Source organism: Thamnophis sirtalis, unplaced genomic scaffold (genome assembly GCF_051295495.1).
Source record: "Thamnophis sirtalis isolate CommonGarterSnake01/CBP01778 unplaced genomic scaffold, rThaSir2_p1.2 scaffold_4, whole genome shotgun sequence".
NCBI classification, from domain to species: Eukaryota; Metazoa; Chordata; class Lepidosauria; order Squamata; family Natricidae; genus Thamnophis; species Thamnophis sirtalis.
Window position 1 is genome coordinate 91,617,377 of NW_028261384.1, and position 17,464 is coordinate 91,634,840.

General features: G+C 38.6%; 1 protein-coding gene across 7 annotated transcripts in view; it reads right to left on the minus strand.

Annotated features, from left to right (window-relative positions):
* FMNL1 (formin like 1) overlaps positions 1–17,464 on the minus strand; it is a 94,511-nt gene that overhangs the window by 34,626 nt on the left and 42,421 nt on the right. For all 7 annotated transcript variants that reach the window (XM_014058301.2, XM_087713383.1, XM_014058299.2 and 4 more), the window contains exons 3-5: positions 16,505–16,588; positions 14,546–14,619; positions 5,446–5,529 (exon numbers count right to left, since the gene is read on the minus strand). In XM_014058301.2, coding sequence (XP_013913776.2) covers positions 5,446–5,529; positions 14,546–14,619; positions 16,505–16,588 — 242 coding nt within the window. The remainder of the gene's footprint in view (positions 1–5,445; positions 5,530–14,545; positions 14,620–16,504; positions 16,589–17,464) is intronic.

The window sequence follows — 17,464 nt, forward strand, 5'->3', positions numbered from 1 at the left end:
TAAAATAAACTGTTAATTGCTTTATTGTTATAATTAATATTTAAAACCAATGAAATGTTGTCAAGAAATCATCAAACTAGCCCTTGAGTTACAACCATTTGTATAACAACAGTTCAACATTATGACAGTTTTGGAAAAAAAGTGATTAAAAGCCCGTCCTCAGACTTTCAACCACTGTATCACACATACACACCCTGCAGTCATGTGTGATCACAGTTTGAGCACTTGGCAACTGGCTGGCATTTATAACTGCAGCATTCTGCAGTCACTTGGGGTAAATGGATTGACAATCAAATTTCTCAATTTCATTTCCATTAAAAAAAAAAACCTAACTAGGGAAGCTGGATTTGCTTAATGACTGTGCGATTCACTTAATGATGTGATTCATTTAGAAATTGTGATATAAATGGTTGTAAAATCAGGCTGCTCATGTGATGATTTGCTTTATGACCTTCCCAATTTATGACAAACATTCTAGTTCCAATTGTAGTCATAAATCAAGGATTATCTGTACCGCAAGGGATTTGGATCCAACTCATCTCGACAAGATATTGTTAAGATATGTTTACAGAGAGTCCTCAACTTACAACCATTCATTTAGTGACTGTTCGAAGTTACAATGGCACTGACAAAAGTGGAATGACTATTTTTCACACTATCCCATGGTCACAGGATCAAAAACTCGACACTTGGCAGCTGACTCATATTTATGACAGTTTCAGTGTCCTGGGATCATGTGATCACCTTAACAATTGCAGTGATTCACTTAACAAATGTGGCAAGAAAGGTCATAAAATGTGGCAAAATTCACTTAACAAATATCTCACTTAGCATCAGAAATGTTGGGCTCAATTTTGGTCGTAAGTCAAGGACTGTCTATATTTTTCCTACAATATGCAGTGATGCTTGCTTTTAGGTATGGGCCTAAAAAATGCAGGTGGCCAATTGTCTGCCGGCAGCAGCAGAAGAAAATTATGCTACATGAGCCTATATAATTGTTTCATTTGTAAACAATGCTTCCTTTATAACTCCTATCAAAGCTGGGCACATGAGATCAGTTAGGAGGGTGGCTTCTGTACCAGCCTCCTTACTGCATAGCAACCTCCCTGCTTGAACTGCTGGAAGGCATCTCAGGGCTGTCCGTGAAGATCCCAGGTTTGTGGTTTTGGACGGCTTCAATCTGCCATCCTTCCAATCTGCCTCAGAGGCAGCTCAGAGTTCATGGCTGCTGTGGCAGGTCACCCAAGCCCACCTCACTATTGCAGTCACACTCCAGATGCTATTTTCTTGCTGGAGCAGTGGCAATGTGATCTGGCAGGGAATTCTTCATTATTTCCATGTCACGGTCAGGCCACACCCGGTAGCTGTGAGATTTTCCAATGCTCCCCGCCATGCAGGGAGGCAGGACCTATTTGAATGGTCTGCCCCCACTGATTAATGGACACACAAAGGTTTCAGAAGGAGCTGGGGGTTCTGCCGCTTGGCCCAGGGGAGGCCTTGGCTGCAACTTGGAATCAGAAAGTGGCTGAGGCCCTGGACAGGATTATACCCGTGCACATTCTCCTGACCCAATAGTCCCAAAACTTACTGTGGTTTATGAAGGAGCTGAGGGTGCTGAAAAGAGACAAAAGATAGCTAGAGCACTGCTGGAGGAAAACTAAGAATGAAGCTGACGGGATACAGATTAGGGCCACAATTAAGGCCTGCCTCATGGCAAGTAAGAGTGGCGAAACATTGCTATTTCTCCAGTCTTATTGCATTTGCAGAGTGTTGCCAACAGCCTTGTTCAAAATCCATTCTTGAGAAGTGAGAAGCTTCGATAATCATTTATAGGGCCATGCAGAGGAATTTGTTGAACATGTAATGAACAAAATCACTCAGATCCGTTCTCAGTTTGAATCCAAGTGTGGAGCATGTCCATTGGAGATGCCTGGGAAATGGACTTCCCAAATTATCTGGAATGGTTTGATCCTATTGGATCTGAGGAACTGGACAGGATCTTTGGGGCTCTTAAGGCAACTACTTGCTTATTAGATCCCTCTTGCTTGGTGAAAACTTCCAAGATGGTGACCGGCAAATGGGTCCAATCCAGAGGTGGGTTGCTCCCGGTTTGGCCCTGATTGGGCAAATTGGTAGTAGTGACAGTAGGAGGCTCTACCCACCTGCCCGGACGATTCTGCACATACGCAGAAGTGTTCCGCGCATGCACAAGCATGCATGTGTGAGCAAACTGGTAGTAAAAAAAATGGAAATCCACCACTGGTCCAAGTGGGTTTAACATATCAGTGCAAGGGAAAGTGTTTCCAGCACTATTAAAGGAGACCTTAGTGTGGCACCTCCTTAAGAAGCTGTAATTGAACCCAAGTTCTTTGGACAACTTTCATCCAGTTTCTCACCTTCCCTAGAAAGGGAAAAAGTGGTTGCCTTGCAGCTCTAAAGGGTCTTGGATGAAATGGTTTACCTGGATCCTTTTCACTCAGATTTCAGGTTGGGTCATGTGATGGAAATGGGATTGGTCACATTTGTGGATGATCTCAAGTGAGAGCAGCATGGGAGTTGGTCATTCTGCAGATTTCAAAACCATTAACCACAGTATCCTTTTGGCCATCTATGAGCTTTGGGGCTAATTGGCACTGTATTGCGCTGGTTCAGCTCCTTCCTCCAAGGTCAGTCCCAATAGATGTTAATAGGCAGCAAGATGTATTTGGTACACTCCTTTTTAACATTTACATGGGTAAAATCATCCGACCCCATGGGATGAGATATCATCAGTATATGCATCGCCATGATGCAGCTTTACATACTCCATCCACTGGTGATCCAAATGATGCTGTGGCCATCCTTTCTCAGTGCCCGGAGGCTCTAGGGATCCAAATGCAGGACAACAGGCTTCAGCTTAACCCAGGCAAGATGGAATGGATGTGGGTGCAAGGGACCTCCAAATCCAATTGTTTATCATTGTTAACTCTGGATAGAATTGTATTATCTCAGACAGGTCCGGTGGGAAATTTAAGACTCCTCCTGTACTCATGACTCCTGCACAAGGAGCAGGTGATAGTTGGGCTAGGAGGGCCTTGTGTTATGCCCCAGTAGCACCCTTACCTGGACTGGGAGGCACTGAGCATGGTTACTATTGCCCTAATCATCTCTCAGATGGATTACTTCAACAGATTCTACATGGGACTGTCCTTGGAGAGTATTTGGAAGCTGCAGCTGGTATAGAATGCAGTGGTGCACACAGTCCTGGGAATTCCAGGACTGCGCATATCACACCACTACTGTGTGAGTTGCATGATTTTGCTTCTTGGTCCAATTCAAGGTGTTGGTTGCTACCTTTAAAGCCTTACATGGCTTGGGTCCAGGGCATCTGAGGAGCCATCTTTCCCTGATGGGATAAGCTTGTGTCAGCAGAAGGAACCTGCTAGGGATTCTTTCTGCTAAAGAATTCTAGCAAGCAGATTCAAGGAGAAGAGCCTTTTCCACTGTGGCCCCATGCTTGAGAACCACTCCCACCACAGGTGGGTTGCTGCCAGTTTTACTACCGGTTCACAACCCGCGAGCAATGCGTATAGTTCAATGTAAATTGCTCTTCGTGCCTGTGCAGAACAATTTACAGTGAACTGCCCATGCGCAGTCACTAAAAACCAAAATGGTGGTGGCCCAGTGGCAGCGAGGGAACCAGTTCGGGGGCGTGGCAGGCCTGGGCCGCTGTCAGTTCTGTAACCAGGCCTGAATTCTACCGAACCGGGCTGAACGGGAGCAACCCACCTCTGGCTCCCAACCTTTTGGCTTTGCTGGTTGGCCTGGAGCATTCAAGAGGTTGCTCATTGATGGAGGTGGTTGAGAGGGTAAGAAGACCTCATCCCCCATCCTGTCCATCTCTTAGTTCTGGTTTTAATATACCTTCTGTAATTTTAATCTATGAAGTTTTAGTGTTTTAATATTTTAATTATTTTTCTATTCTTTTATAACCTGTAAGCTGGCCAGAGTCACCTTATAGGGAAATGGGTAGCATAAAAATTTAATAAATAATAATAATAATACTTGGCCTTGAGGAAATGAACTGGTTGTAAGCTTGTGTTAGACTGACAGTCATTGTTAGAGAAGCAACCACTCATATCACTATGCCTTAAATCCTTTCATCACTCCTCAGTAAAGTTGTATGTGATTAAAATATATTTAATAGAAAAGGGTTTTTTTCTACTAAGTATTACATTTCCTTTAAAATAATTTACAGAGGGCCCATTTTAGTAAGACAAATGCGAGTCTATTAGCAGAAGCTCACACTTTCTTTTTCCCATTGGCTTCCTTAATATTAAAAAATAGCTTTTTCAGAACTGATACCTTGCAGAAGTCTCCTGAAATTAAGTAGAAGTTTGTAAAACCAGGCAAGGAATTACAAGTTTGCCACCTCTAGTTTCCTGTACCAGGAAGTAGGAGGGGGAAACTCTTATGGCTCCTATATGACTCATCTATCCTTATTTGGGAGCACAATTTCAACAAAAACTGTGAACACTCTTATTAGTGAAACTTTATATTTCTCTTGATGATTCTTTCTTGACATAGTTGGAACTGATATTAACCTATATTAGAAATGTTTTTCCAATTGTTGCGTTGCAATTCCAAACTTAAATCTAGAAGAAAACTATGTGATGGGAAATCTTGCTTTCCTGTGCCTTTCCTATGTGGTTTGGGCCCAAACAGTTATTATCACCTTTCTTGTTATCAACAAGTTTGCAAGCTATTTTAATAACAATAGCAGTTAGACTTATATACCGCTTCATAGGGCTTTCAGCCCTCTCTAAGCAGTTTACAGAGTCAGCATATTGCCCCCAACAACAATCCGGGTCCTCATTTTGTTTGAGGTTTAATATGTATTGTAATTGTTTTGGGTCAACTGATTCATTGGAAAGTTAATTCCTGACATAGAGTTATTTCACAGGGATGAGACAAGAGTTGAATGAGTATATAATCTTGGATAGGTTTCATTAGGTAGAACTCCCTTCTAAAAGGATAATCTGATACCCCAGTTCATGCATATGTATATACAGACAAAATGTAATGTATGTCCAATTCTCAAAAGGTCATGGACATTATTTCTGTGAGGTCAAGGAGCCTTTAGACTCTTTCTCCACTAAACAGGATAGCAGGCTTCTCCTGAACATAACCTCAAAATTCCTTTGGTAATGTTTCAAGCAGTTTATAATTAAATAAGGAACTTAATTGATTTAATTCTCTCTAATCAATATCAAACCTACCTAGAGAGTGATACTACTGAGATAAAGCAGCTACTGGCATCCTTATATTATTGGTTGCCCAGGCTTGAGTTCCCTGCACAATTGGATCAAGCAACTCCTGATTTTAAAGCTATGTTTATGGCAGAAGTTTCATCACCATTCTGCTTTGTTCCTTATTATTACTTTTAGTTAACAACAATGAACTTACGTGACGGAGCACTGGGCAAAAGCAAGATAATCCACCAACACATCAAGACCTCTATTCTCTTCATTTAGGAACTCCTGGACCCAACTGTGGAGAGGAGAAAACATACATGAATTTACTCTCCCTTGAATGAAAGAAGGTAGCACATTTGCTTCTCTCTCAGCCTGGAACTTCTCCAGGACATTTGCTTCCAATAGAAGCATGAAGCTCAGGGCTGAACTACAGAGTGCTTGGTGCTGTTTGAGCTTGCAAATGTTTTGGCTAGGTAACATCTTCAGCGCTACAAAGGATTTGTTCTCTGTTTACATACAATAACTTGGTAGAAGCACTGTTTTGTCGATAGTTTCTTGATCAGGCTGTTTCTTAATGTTTGATTGTTTCTCTAAGTGGGTAGTTCCTTGATTAGAGTATTTACTGCTTATTTATCCAGTGTAAATCCCTGCTTATCTAGGTATTGAGTGGTGAAAGAGGTGTTCTGGTCTTTTTGAAGATAATTCCATAATTTCACTATAAATGGACAGTCTTAATCACAGTTTCAATTTTAAAACTGAGCATCCTGAACCAGGATAAATCAAAAAATACTAGAGACTTCTTGGAAACTTGGCACTTAGACAACTCAGCCACCAACAGGCACATAGAGATAACCATTTACATGCCATTCAAAAGAGGCAATTGAAAAAAGCTAAAAGGGAAACAAAAACATCATAACACCAATCCTCACCCCAGATAAGCAGAGGTTTACACTATATAAATGATCAAGTCAGAAAGAATATCCTAACCAAGGAACTATCCAGGAGAAATCAAAACCCCCATCAATGGGAGCAAGCTATCACATATAAACAGAAAGCAAACACCACTCTCTTCTAGCAGTGAAGATGTTACTTAATCAGTAATGAAATGCCTGCAAGGAAACAATCAAGCTCAGAAAGTACCAAAGATTCTATAGTAGAGAATATTTGCTTGCTTACACATATTTTTTTACTAAATCAAAGGTTCTTCAGCTGTATATTGTAACTACCATAATTCTTTGCTAACATTTGAAGGACAGAAATTTGAGAAAGCCGAGTCCTAGCATTCATCTAAGTGTTTTCACTGTTAATTAACATGCTATATCAAATTTTGTGTGCATTAGTATCTTATTTCATTTTTCTTAACAAATGTTCTGCAAGTTATATTTGTTGTGTTGTAATCCTATATTCTATCTGCCTTGCATTAAAACAAAGAAACTTAAGTGAAGATTCTTCTGCATTGGTATAGGATAGGTCCAAATTATCCTAGATGGGAGCACTTTAGATTAAACATGGAGGAATCAGATTATCTGTAATGTCCTAGTATGCTCTATGACGTATTACACCCGTTATAGAAAAATTAGATATCTTTCCTTGATATTCTAGCTTTGAAGCTGCATAGAACATCAATTATACTGGCACATTTTTAGCTTATAATTAGCCATTTAATCACCTGCCTGGAAAGAACTAAATTGCCTTTATTTATTTAATTATTTAATTGCTTACTTATTTATTTGTAATTCAGAAACAAAATGTTTCACCCTTTTAAACTGGCAATGTTCTACAAGAAAAAAATCTTATTTAAGGGCATACGAACAAATGAACTAGCAAAAATTATGGTAGATAGAAACGTGTTTTGACTTATTTGCAAGGATTCTGAAATTTCAGCACTAAGAAAGATGATCCATGAACTCATAAACTGAGGATAGACTTTGGAATTCAACTTCCAAGTTCACATATTATCCATTTCACCAACATTTTCAAGCATGAACTGAAATTTACATTTACGTAAATCACTAAAATTCTTGAACAATCATTCGGGTAAGTAGTGTACATTCCCAGAAAATCAAGTATTGGGAAGGACACATTCAATGATGCTGGCATGCCTTCTCTCCTGCCTATCCCCATCCTGCTCTTAGATCACCCTCATTTTTTGTGATGCTTGGTGTTACTCAAAATAATGTTACTTTTCCTCCATGAAAAATATTTGTTTATACCAATGTTTTCAAATTTGGCAATTTTGAGTTCCTCAGCCAACTTGTGGAATTGAAGTCCACTCAGTTGCCAAGTTTGAAAAACAATGATTTATACTATGAACATTAAGATTGAAAGACTGAATTTCTCATTTGCACAGAAAAAAAAGAGAGACAGGGGACTAAAATAAATTTCAGTGCCTGAAATTCTAAAATGATGGAACTTGAGACTTTGCACCCGTGTCCATCTCCACCCAAAAATTCTGCTTACTTATCTCTTACAATATTTTTATATTCCAAACTTTTGTATTATGCAGTTTCTTTTGGGATGTGTTTTTAAATTAGTAGTAGTTAAGTAATAAAACTAAATATGGCACTATTCATATAATTAGCTATTGTGTGGATGGCTTCTTGAAATGCAAAAGCAGAGTGGTACCCTACTGTGACAGATGGAAGTCATTAATAGCTTGTCTGCCATTAAGATCTTACTTCTATCCTGGATTTCAGCTCCCCCCCCCCAATGAGCTTTCCATGCAGAAAATGGGAGCTATTTTTCACAGTGCAGACACAAGGGGGATCTAAACTGAGATGGTGCATAGCAAAGTATTACAGGATAGCTTGCCATCCCAACAAAGTGTGTGCAAGTATCTAACGGGTATATGTGCCTACAACCTACTTTTGTACAGATATATGTGCAATTCTAATTATATAGAGTACTTTCTTTATTAATCTTTTCTAGTCTGGCCCAAGGTAGTATGAATTAGTACTATGCATCACTTGCAATCAAAGGGGAAAAGGTACTCAGTGCTATCATGTAGCACTCGTTAATGTAGGTAATGTACAACAAATTGCAAATATGATACAAATGCAGGAGGAGGAGATTCTTTATTGGCCAAGTGTGATTGGAATTTGTCTCCCGTGCATAAACTCTCAATGTACATACTGTGAATTCCACTATGTCATGAGAAAATTATTTAGTACTATTTCTGCTGGGCTGCATTGCCTCTCCTGGTGCCCAGGTCCTATATCTCAGTCTAATGTGTAATTTGTTTTGTCTTTTACACTGTCTTGGGCTTGACGGTATCTTTGATCATAAAATGCTGACAAAACTTGGGCTTGTTGGCTTCCCTTTTATCTCCCCACTGCTTGGCAGGCAGTTGGTCCAGAGAGATAAATGCTTTCTCATTCAAGCTGTTAATTAGCCTGCATACATCACTGTCCTTAATGGTGTTGGCTGCTGCCTCCAATATGCTGGGGTCACCTTCTCTACACAGGGCCAAGGCCTTTGCTGCAAACCTCAGAGGAAAAGAGTGGGGTGGAGTTCTTAGCTTAGCTCCCGGCAAAAGAAATTAGTCAGTTAACCAGATTAACCTCAACTGAGGCTGATGTTCATTTTAACGATTAAAATGTAACATCACCCAGACAATCCTTAACACATTTTTCATTTCCCTGGTGTTTCAGCAGATGGCAAACAAGTGAGAAATGAATTAATTCTGTTCTCCTTTGTCTTGGTTTCCTCTCTTCAGTCATTAATTTATTCGTTCCAAAAAACAAGACACCAAAGGAGGAATAAGTTGGTGTAGAATTACTAGTTGAAGGATTGGAAAAGAAAATGCAAGACTGAACCATAGGACAGGGAACTGCAGTCAATAAATTCAGTTTAGCTTCTTTCATAAGTTCCCAGCTTGGCCCTGATTCCAAAGGTCCTATTGATATTATGTACTGCATTTATCTTCTTCCCATTCAATAGTCACAAGCAAAAAAATCGCCGCACTTCCCCTTATTACACTAATTGTTCATTCCAAACACAGGTAGAGAATCCCTAGGCATTCTTGCCTACTTCAAGGCTGAGAAAGAGAGGATCAAGGCTGGGTTTATCTCCTTTCAAGGGTCACTTCCCCACTTCACAGGCACTTTCTAGGTCAAAACAGATTGTATGAAATAGTTCTTATAAAAGCCAGAGATAAGAATTTAATGAGCTTGAAGTTCAATGCATATGAAGTCATCAGTAGCAACAGCAAGGAGACATTATCTATCACAAATTATACCAAGCCATAGTTTCTTGATTAAGTAAAAAATAACATTATACCCCTAGTGATGGGCTCACAAACTGCATTCTAAATTGGAAACCAACGAAGGCATATTATGTGTAATATGTGCATTCCAGCATTGTTATAATCAATTTAATTTCTTTTAGTTCAGCATTTCAGATATACTACAAAGGAAACTTTATTTATTCATTCCTTAGATTGATATGCTCCTCCACCCCAGAGGATCTCAGTGGCTAACAACAAGAAACTTCATTTTAAAATGTCTTCAATAAAAATGATACTCTCCCACTTCGTTAGAAATCTCATCAGCATCATAAAGGATTAAAAATAGATATGCAAAGTCATGTGTATGCATTCTGACATTCAAAGCATTTGTTCCTCCTGATTTAGATGGCAAGGCCAGCTCTTAACTTCTCAGCTACAACTCAGGAAGGAATCTCGATATGGAGAGGATTCCATAAACTGGGGCAGTGACTGGAAATACTTCTTTCCTAGATCTCATCAGATGATAGATTGGCTGGATCTGAAGTTGACCCTGTTCGATATGATTTGACAGATAAATGAATATTGGATATGTATAATCAAGTTATCTAGTATTCAGATAGCCTTATTCAAACTATTCATAATGAGGATTGGACCATTTACTTATTAATAACTATATTACTTATGTTGAAGTTTACAAATACAAAACCTAACTAAGAATTAAGAGTGTGCCAAAATTTCAAAAGGTGGGGGGGGGAGAGAACTATTAAAAAAATATTGAGTTAGTTACAGTAGCTATCAGACTATTGTGAGCAAAAATATATAAAACTTAGCTTTAAAGTTAATCTTAACAGAAAATAATTAGTTTGTTTTTTTATTTTACAATTTTTATTTGGTGTTGGGAATCATTTGATGAGATGAGTGGCTATACAAAATGAAGAAATTAAAAAATTTACTGGTCTTGTATCATTCAAAGATCCATTTCATTATTTACTGGTTACATTTGTATATTGCCTGATTCCCAACAACTCAGGAAGGTTAACAGGTAAAACATAGGAAACAAAAAGCAATAGTAGAAACGGGGAACAAATCAGCTCCAAAGCCTTCAAATTGCAAGCAATGCAATTGACTCAACAAGTAAAGCAGTAAGTCCAGAATGGCCAGTAGCAACATTAATCATTCAGTCTGGTAGTTGCCAGATATAATTCAAAAAGCCAGTGGTCTCAGAGCATATACTTTATTGATGAGCTGTGGGCAGTTTGCCAAAGACATTATTAGAACCCATAATTTTATTTGGACCCTACAATGCCTCTCCTGCTTAAGATCAGAACACCATTAATGCCATTGTTTGCAAAACTAAAATCAGACCTTCTGTATAAGCCCTGGGGATACCCCTGGGGATTAATCAATTTGCATGTCAAACCTGGAGAACAAATGACATAAAATGGCATCTTTCTGACTTTTCTACAAATATGGGTTTTTCTTCCTATCCAGAAACTAATCAGAAATTTGAGTATTTGAAGAAAAAGTTATAAATAGCTATTTAACAAGCAAGGGCCTTGTCTCATGGCTTTGAACTGTTGACATACTATATATTACAGACTCTAGTTTCAATTCCAATTTCTATTTAAATATGTGCTATACTGTCAAGCTGTCATTCTTATTGAGCCCTAAGAAAAGAGCAGGCCAAAAATGGAATGAAGGAAATAAGTATTAAAAACAATCACCCAGATTCTAAATACTCTCCACCCTCCCAGCTGTATCTGCAGTTGATAAATTCTCTGGAAGAACATCCAATCTACTTCAGGCCAAGGGCCATTATCTTCTGTGCCACGTCTTTGGTTACCCTGGACTAGTCCATCGGGAAAGTGAGATCTGTTGGATCAGTTTGTCCAGGAGCCTTATGGATCCTGTTGCTTCACAGAGAATGGTTGGGGAGTTCCCTAAGATTGTGGTGGGCCGTTAAACTGAGATTGCAGTCAATACTTGGAATGAATGGAGGATGATAGCCTTTCATTGGATTTCTCTTAAGTAGCAACTCTTTATCTATCAATCCTAAATACCTCTTGGTTTACTGAGAAGCTCTAGGAAATGAAGCAACAGGAGAAACATCTATGACATTGTTGGATAAAAACAGGGAGCAACTCTGATTAGATATGTACAAGACTTTAGATTAAGGAGTATCTTATGGCAGTAATAGCAATAAAACATTTTTTCCACTCTTAGCATGTGCGCTACCCAATTGACCATATTCAGGGTAAGCTGTACTTTTCTGGAAAGGGAATGTCTTGATGAACATCTTAAAGAAAAGCTGTGAGGGTCGTGCTAGGTTTCTGATAGATACAATCACTTAGATTATTATTTCTGACTAAGTGAATCCTACTGAAGCTCTGTTATCTGGGAGGAATTTGAGCCTACCAGTCTTGAGGAATTGCATAAGGTTTTCTGAGCTGTGAGTGAAAGCCATTCAAAGCCAGTCATTAAAAATAGGTAAGATCAAGAAATAGAAACTGGATGGATTCCAAGAATACATTTTATTGCTATAGGGTAGAAGAATAGACTCCTGAAAGCCTGTCAGAGTTTCTCTCTGTTCTTTCTCTTTCTAAACAAGATCAAGGCAGGAATATTTTGAGTTTCTTTCTACTTTCTTAGGACTGAGTTATCTCTTGTTTTTTCTGTCATGATTTATTGTTCCTTTTCTCTTTTTGAAGCCAAATGCAGACCCTTGAGATCCATGTCCCTTCTGACTAATCAAAGCCACCTAGGAGATGACACATTGTTAGGTCCAGGTGGCAATGAATTTATCTTTGAAAGAGGCAGTGATATGCCCCTTCCTTGTCACTGGACCCAATTACAGTACGTATTTTTTCTCCAAACTTCCTTGAGGGAGGTAATCAAAGAGAATGGGCAGCAGTTCCAGGGAGCTTGGGGTAAGGAGATAGTGGAATATTGGATACTTCTCAGCAAGGTTTCAGACTGGAGTGTAGCAATGAGACAACTTGGTGGATGGTTTCTGGTGGGACTGTGGGTGATGTAATTCTCCTGCTCATCTTTGATCTTGATACCTCAGTGGCTTTTGATACCATTTATCATAGTAACACATGGACTAACTTTGGGAGTATTAGCACTATTTTATAGTAGTTCTTCTTAATTAAATAACCAATTGAAAGCTTGATCAATAGATATTTTGATAAGATAGAAAAATGTGGATTAGACAGCATCACCACCAGAAGGATTAGTAACTGGCTAACCAATCACACTCAACATTAGCCCTTAATGGAACTGCATCTACATGGAAGGAAGTATGTAGTGGGCTATTTCAAGGCTCTGTCTTAGGCCCAGTACTCTTCAATGTCTTCATAAATGATTTAGATGAGGGAATAGAAAGGGAACTAATCAAATTTGCAAATAAGCTGGCAGGAATAGCCAACATTCCAGGAAATGGGCTCAAGGTACAGATGGATCATTATAGACTTGAACACTGGGCTGTATCTAACAAAATGAAATTCAATGATGAGAAAAGTAAAGTTATACACTTAGGCAATAACCAAATACACAAATATAGAATAGATGGTATCTGGTTCAATAGTAGTAACTATGAGAGGTATCTTAGGCATCCTAATGAACAATCACTTAAATATGAGCCAGCAACGTATGGCACCATAAAAAAAAACTAACACAGTTCTAGATTGCATTAACAGAGAGATAGACTCAATATCAAATGAAGTGTCTCTAGTACTTTATAATGTCTTGGTAGAACCACACTTGGAATGTTGAATCCAGTTTTGCTCACCACAATATAAAAAAAGATGACGAGATTCTAGAAAGAGTGCATGAAGAGCAATAAAGGTTAGGGAACTGGAGACTAAAATATATGATGAATTATTGCAGGTGGCACACTGAGCCATTTTTGAGGGCACACAAGGTGTTGTCCTGTCAGCTTCAGTACGCATCTGTGTGCTGGCCAGCTGATTTTTGGCCATTTTTCACCCTCTGGTGGCTTCCCTGAATGACTTGACTTCAGATGACGTGGGTGCCCCATTACCAAAGGTTTTTAAGAAGAGATTGGATAACCATTTGTCTGAAATTGTATAGGGCAGTGGCCCCCAATTTTGGGGGCACCGGTTCTGTGGAAACTGGAGTGGGTGTGGTTCTGTGTTCTGCCTGCATCCCATGGACGGGGCTTGGCTTGTTTATATGGCTAGGTTTCTTGTATGCCACGGACTGATGCTGGCTGAGTAGGAGGTTGGACTAGAAGTTCTCAAAGGTCCCTTCCAACTCTGTTATTCTGCTTTCTTTGGGGTAATTCCACTCAGTAGTTCCACTTTGGGATTAATTCCACCTTTCCATGTAAAAAGGAAGAGGCTGAATTTTAGGTTCATGGATCTCTTATTCCTATTCAATCTATTCAATCTATTTAACCTAGTCTTATTTAACATCTACCAGAGTTTATAGGGGGAGGTTATCCAATGGCATGGAGTCAGATATTATCAGTATGCTGATTTGTACATTTGTATATTTTGTACATCTTGATCCCTGGCCATCCAAGCAATGCTATCAATGTTCTATCCCAGTACCTGGAGATTGTTAGGATGTAGGCGGGTTACCAAACGTAGGCTTAACCCTACCCAGGCCATTTTGATTTTTCACAGACCCCACTGGGCACAATCAGAAATCCTCTGTATTCTTGCCCAAACATACCTTCTTCTATCTCCAAAAGGCATAGGATTCTTTGGAGCATTTTTTTTTTTTTAAAGTATTATTTCTCATTTTGGAAAGCAGAGTACATTTCTTGTAAAATATAAACTATTTTGAGAATTCATTCATTCGTTCATTTGTTAATTCATTCATTCTATTTCTATAGCTCAGTCAATGACTCTGAATGAGTCGATGAATTACCAAAGTGCTGAATGATAGTCTCTGAAGTGGCCGTGATGCTTCAGGTTTGTCAAATAATATTCAAGTAATGAATATATTATAATTGCTAATAATGAATAAGTTATAATTGCTCATGACTAGGAATAGCAAGTTGGAGAGTGCATAGCAAGTAAGTGAATAACCAATGAATTTGTTTTCCACGGATACTCACCCAATGTGGTTTGTTCTCAGGGATATCTCTAACTCCCGAAGAATCTGGGTAGATTCTTGAACTCGTCTCTTAAACTGGATAAAGAAAGCAGAGCAAATTAAAATCCCATAGAAATTACAAATCTGGCATATGTTTATCTATCTGTGACTTACACATTATACAATGAAAAAGTATCTACACGTCAATGGGAAATAATATAGAAAGCACTAGGAATTTCAGATTGTGAGTGTGCCTTGCAATCAATAGTGAATTACAAACCAGTTCTTTTGCTGGTTGCATTTTCATATTGATTGCAGGAAGTCTGTGTTATGAGCAAAGAAAAATCATACACCCAGAGAGCAAGTGATAAAAGTACCCAATATAAAAGGATCTGTTCAAATAAAGCCTATGGATCAAATTTAATAACTAAGACTATAGGAACTGTGAGTTTCTGGCAGGTATACGAGTCATTCAAAACTGATAATTTTTATTAATGAAATGTGAATCTTTTAAGAGTCAAGCTTTTTCATAGAAAAATGCAGGTGTGTGACATCAGTTAAGAGAGTGATACCAATCTAACTCCTCAACCTAAGGCTGTCTGGGCATTTTCTATTTTACTCATAACACAACGATTCCTGAAAATTACACCTCCATGTTTCTAGTCAGACTCAGAAAGAAATATTGTGCATGCCAGTCTATATTTTGTATTAGATGCACAGGTGTTGCTATAGACCACTTAGAAAATGTAAGTATGCTTCCCCCAACCCCTCACCCTATCAGGCCTGTAGCATAACTTGCTCTGTGTAAAGGATCCTGTGACTTCATTCTTTTTCAGTAATGTTCATTGTATTTTATCTACAATTGCTTTCATTGTTCTCAAACTAATGAAGGATTCTTACTCTGAAATACAAATAGCTGCAGTAAATAAAAAATAATTTTGTAACTGCGTGCAGAATAGCAATTTCTACTCATTCAGGAAATCAAAAAAAATCTTTTAAAAAATTAGTATTTGCCTGCTGAAAATTAGTATTTGCCTGCTATTTTTGTTTGGTTGTTTTTTGCTCCATTTTTCCTAAAAGCAAAATCAGTCTTAGGGAAGAAAACTATGATACAGATAAAGGTTCTGCTCGCACATATGTGCTTGTTGTTCCCGACTCTAGGGGGCAGTGCTCATCGCCATTTCAAAGCTGAAGAGCCAGCACTGTCCGATGACATCTCTGTGGTCATGTGGTTGACATGACTAAATGCCAAAGGTGCACAGAACGCTGTTACCTTCCTACCAAACGTGGTCCCTATTTTTCTACTTGCATTTTTACATGTTTTTGAACTGCTAGGTTGGCAGAAGCTGGCACTAAGGATTCGAACCGCTGAACTGCTGATTTTTCTGATCTACAAGCTCAGTGTTTTAGCCACTGAGACACCACTGCTAATGGTTTGTCAGCAAAAGGATATCTTTCTTACTTTTACTGTATGTAAAACTAGACAGATTGTGTCTCGTGAAGCCATCTTTTCAGAGATGCTTCCTTACTATATTTCCCAATTGTGACAGAATGTCTAATTACTGCTTTTACTGGAAAAAGCTGGGATACATTCAGAGATGTATCTGCCTGGAAAATAGCCCATGCTGAATTGTATAGTACAGTCAAACATCACTGCAGGAAATTTTTAATGATATTTTGTATTATGCCATAAAACATTTTATGATTATTTTTATGTCGTAAAATGCTTTATACAGTTTGCCGCATTTGAAATCCACAGGAGTCATCAGTCCAAGATTTTGGACACATTCTGTAAGTTAGTCCACTTGAGTATATTGGTTCCAAAATTACTGCCTTATGATGCAGCATTTTGCCTAGTTAAAGGTTATGGGAATGAGTATTTTAGACATATATAGATTTCCAACTGAGAGAGAATAGAAACAATACAGAAGCAATTATGGGAAGGAGAGAATATGAAATTGCCATATTAGCCACAAGTTACCTTTCCACTGAATCCACCTGTGTCTAGATAGCTCTTCAGTTTCTGGATATAGGCAGATGGTGGGTTTTTGACCTGGAATCGTTCCTACAGACAGGCAGAGCAGAGATGGGGGTAGAAGAGGAGAAACAACACACATTTTTTCCCATTAAATCCATGATTAATAGAGAGGGTTCTGAAAATGCAAACATGTTATGAGGGCAGGCAAGTTAGGTATCACTTTTTTATCTCTTTTTGTAGATGTTGAGGACACTATTGTTAAACTTGACCAAAATTACAAATATTTCAGGTGCTTTTGAGTCCGGGCACTAGCAGCCTTTAGCTGCCAGACGTAGATATTTATGAATCATGCTAAGCTGCAAAAGGGTGAGAGAGAGAGAGACACAAAGAGAAAAAAATATAAATCAATATTCAAGGCCTTTATGATATATTCAGGCCTGTTAAAGTTTAGGAAACTCCCAATTTTACAGCCCAGTCATTACAGGAGTTCCCAACTTATGAAAACTGAGCCCAAAATTTCCATTGCTAAGCAACACAGTATTAAGTGAGCTTTGTCATATTTTACTACCTTTCTTGCCACAATTATTAAGTGAATCACTGCAGTTGTTAAGTTAGTAACGTGATTGCTAAGTAAATCTGGCTTCCCCATTGACTTCACTTGTCATAGGTCACAAAAGATGATCACATGACCCCAGGACACTGCAGTCATCAAAAATACTAGTCAGTTTCCAAGCATCTGAATTTTGATCAGGAAACTATGAAGATGCTGCAAAAAGGTCATAAGTCACCTTTTTTCAGTGCTGTGGAGGCTTTGAATGGCCATTAAACCAACTGTTGTAAGTTGAGGACCATCTGTTCCCCATCAGGGCTTCTATCACAACAAAACCCATCTCTTCAAACACATTAGCCTGCAAAGTGTATACTTTGGAATGTTTGCTTACAAAGTTCTATAGTTTTCACCCC